Source organism: Saprolegnia parasitica (genome assembly GCF_000151545.1).
Source record: "Saprolegnia parasitica CBS 223.65 unplaced genomic scaffold supercont2.79, whole genome shotgun sequence".
NCBI classification, from domain to species: domain Eukaryota; phylum Oomycota; class Saprolegniomycetes; order Saprolegniales; family Saprolegniaceae; genus Saprolegnia; species Saprolegnia parasitica.
Window position 1 is genome coordinate 26,865 of NW_012156473.1, and position 2,448 is coordinate 29,312.

The window sequence follows — 2,448 nt, forward strand, 5'->3', positions numbered from 1 at the left end:
TTGCGAGCGATATATGTCTAGCATCATGACCGCCGCGACGTCAAGCGCTTGCGCGTCCAGAAGCGCTGCGGCCACATATCCGATCCGACGGCGCGTCCACGCTCTGGTCGCCTTTCCAGTCGAGCCGTATCCTCTTTGAGCGTCTTGGTGGCCGTCTTGTCGCTGCGGACAGTGGCTTGGCTAAAGCGCTGCTTTCCGACCCGTGCTGCCTTCTCCTTGGGCGTCGCGCTCGCCTTCTGCACGGCGCGCGCCTTGCGCTTGCGCTCATTCGATGCTCGCATGTTGCTTTAATCTAGACCAGCTACATCGCCAACTTTAGTACCAAGAGCGGCCGGTCAATGTACATCACCGAGCGGCATGGCGGCGACCGCCGGTCTGTCAAAACGCATCAATGAATTGTTGCGATCTATCCAATCATATCAATGAAGCAACAACTTTTAAGCGAATCCAAAATGGGGCAGGCGAACAATCCCCTATGGGCTGCGTCACCAGGAGGAACCTACCAGTATAAACGTGTCCTTGAGCGCCCATTCTCTGTCGCAGTGTCCATGCACCTCAATTAATCTTGGTACGAGTCTGCACCATATCCTCACTCTGCCGTTTGCTCTCTCCGACTCCCCCAAGACAACAATGAACTGCCTCCTCCGAACGATGGTCGCCGCGATGGCCTTGAGCGCCATGACTGCTGCGTCAACCGACGTTCAAGATGGGTACGGCCAGGAAGCCAACGGATACAACGCCCAGACCAACTACAACGGTAACAGCTACGGCTTGCGTGGCGGGTATGGCCAGGGGTACGGCCAGGGCTATGGCGCGTCCAAGTATGGCGGTGGTTTTGGCGGCCGCGCTTATGGCGGTGCTGCCAGCTATGGCGCAGGCTACGGTGGGCTTCGTGGTGGTAATGGCGGCGCCAACTATGGCCAGCGCTACAACCGTGGCTACGGCATCGGCAACACGTACGGTGGCAACACGTACGGCGAAGGACAAGGGTACGCTGGCGGCAACACGTATGGGGAAGGTCAGGGCTACGGCGCTGGAGCCAGCTACGGCGGGCTCGGCTCGAACCAGTACTTTCGCTAGGGAGCCCAAGCCTGCGCTGTAACACTACGTACTATAAGCCGATAAGAACTCGAATGGCAACAATCTACTTATTGTCAGTCGAAAAGACAGATTCGTGTTTCAACCTATACAGTTATGCCTCATTTGACCAACGGTGTCCACTTGAGAAGATGGCACTAGAGTATTTGAAAGATCACAAAGGTTGCTGGTATCTGTTGATCCTGACGATTCATCCATGGGTCGCTTGGTTGTCGTCGTCGTCATTTTCGTTTTGCGGACGATGGTAGAGGCTCCACTTGGCGATGGACGCCAACGTAGTCGCGAGCTCAGCGGGCGCCAAATCCAAATGCTCGGACAGTCCGCTGAGCGTCTCCGGAAAGTGACTTGCCAAGTATGTGTAGGCAAAGTCGGCGTCCGTAATGTTGCGTGCGAGCAGCGCGCTCGTGAGCTGCGCCTGGAGCGCTTTCGCCGCGCTATGGCCCGTCTCGTTCTATGGCATGGCGACGGCTAGTACGCGAAGTCGTGGAAGAGAAATAATGTACCTTGGCCGATGGGACAGGCGGGGCTTGAACCGCCGCCTTCTTTGTACGCTCGTGGTCGGCGTCGTCAACCCACAATTGGTTCGAGTCTACCATTCAAATGCTATGGGATCCACAGCTCGTAAAACATTCCACAGAACCGACTTTGAATGCGTCGCAAGTACGCGTGCAGCTCGTTGGCGTGGTCCAAGCTGCCTTGTCGAGCAACGTCGAGGGCCGAACACCCCTACCCCGCATGTTGCGTATACTTTATACTGAAACACATCAGAGTTGACGGACCGCGCGATCCAGAGCAAAGAGGTTGCAGCCGTGGTCGCCGAGCCACATGACAGTCTGGACATAGCAGCGGCGCGCGGCCAGATGCGCGGGCGTTTGCCCCTACGTTCAAATGAGTGTCTGGTCTTTCTGTGCTGGACGGACCTGGTGATCGACAGCATTCATATCCAGGCCATTGCCGTCACACCACGCTAGTATGGTCACGTTGTTGGCTGCCGCCGCAATGTGCACCAGCGTCTGACCCTAGTACGCAGCGCGTCTTGTTGGCTGGCGAAATGACTTGATGGGTACCTTGTCGTTGCGTGCTTTTAGATGCACGTGGGCATCTGCGAGCCACTGCATCGTGGCGGCCGAGCCTTTGCTCGCAGCGTAGTGCGCAATGCCATTGCCCTATGACATCATGATATTCTCAGTGTCATCGACCAGAGAGAGATGACAAGAAGCTCCTACGCGCTTGTCACAGTGCCGGAGCAGGGACGGGTCCTTCTTGGCCATCCATGCGAGAAGGGCAACGTGCCCGCCGTGGGCAGCGTAGTGCACCACCGAGTGATGCTACCGACAGAGCGATCCATCC

At 57.1% G+C, this 2,448-nt stretch overlaps 3 protein-coding genes across 3 annotated transcripts; 1 reads left to right on the top strand and 2 right to left on the bottom strand.

The window, feature by feature from the left end:
- Nucleotides 1–23: 23 nt before the first annotated feature.
- Nucleotides 24–359, bottom strand: SPRG_11669 (hypothetical protein; the record flags this gene model as incomplete). Its single annotated transcript, XM_012351344.1, has 2 exons — nucleotides 24–263; nucleotides 345–359. 2 exons carry the CDS (start codon nucleotides 357–359, stop codon nucleotides 24–26), a joined length of 255 nt encoding a protein of 84 aa, XP_012206734.1.
- Nucleotides 360–630: 271 nt separating this feature from the next.
- SPRG_11670 (hypothetical protein) lies at nucleotides 631–1,080 on the top strand (the record flags this gene model as incomplete). Its single annotated transcript, XM_012351345.1, has 1 exon — nucleotides 631–1,080. The coding sequence occupies one exon, from the start codon at nucleotides 631–633 to the stop codon at nucleotides 1,078–1,080; it is 450 nt and encodes a 149-aa protein (XP_012206735.1).
- Nucleotides 1,081–1,157: 77 nt separating this feature from the next.
- SPRG_11671 (hypothetical protein) lies at nucleotides 1,158–2,387 on the bottom strand. Its single transcript, XM_012351346.1, has 7 exons — nucleotides 2,325–2,387; nucleotides 2,166–2,264; nucleotides 2,019–2,117; nucleotides 1,878–1,976; nucleotides 1,743–1,824; nucleotides 1,602–1,687; nucleotides 1,158–1,549 (listed from the first exon to the last, which is right to left on the bottom strand). Exons 1-7 carry the CDS (start codon nucleotides 2,367–2,369, stop codon nucleotides 1,289–1,291), a joined length of 771 nt encoding a protein of 256 aa, XP_012206736.1. The 5' UTR covers nucleotides 2,370–2,387; the 3' UTR covers nucleotides 1,158–1,288.
- Between the last annotated feature and the right edge of the window lie 61 nt (nucleotides 2,388–2,448).

Bases quoted from the DNA above. Each gene is read 5' to 3' on its own strand.
- SPRG_11671 (XM_012351346.1), bottom strand. From the start codon at position 2,369: ATGGCCAAGAAGGACCCGTCCCTGCTCCGGCACTGTGACAAGCGC. The intron at 2,118-2,165 runs GTACCCATCAAG...GCTGCGTACTAG, and splicing joins TAAAAGCACGCAACGACAAG to GGTCAGACGCTGGTGCACAT. The intron at 1,977-2,018 runs GTCCGTCCAGCA...ATTTGAACGTAG, and splicing joins TGAATGCTGTCGATCACCAG to GGGCAAACGCCCGCGCATCT.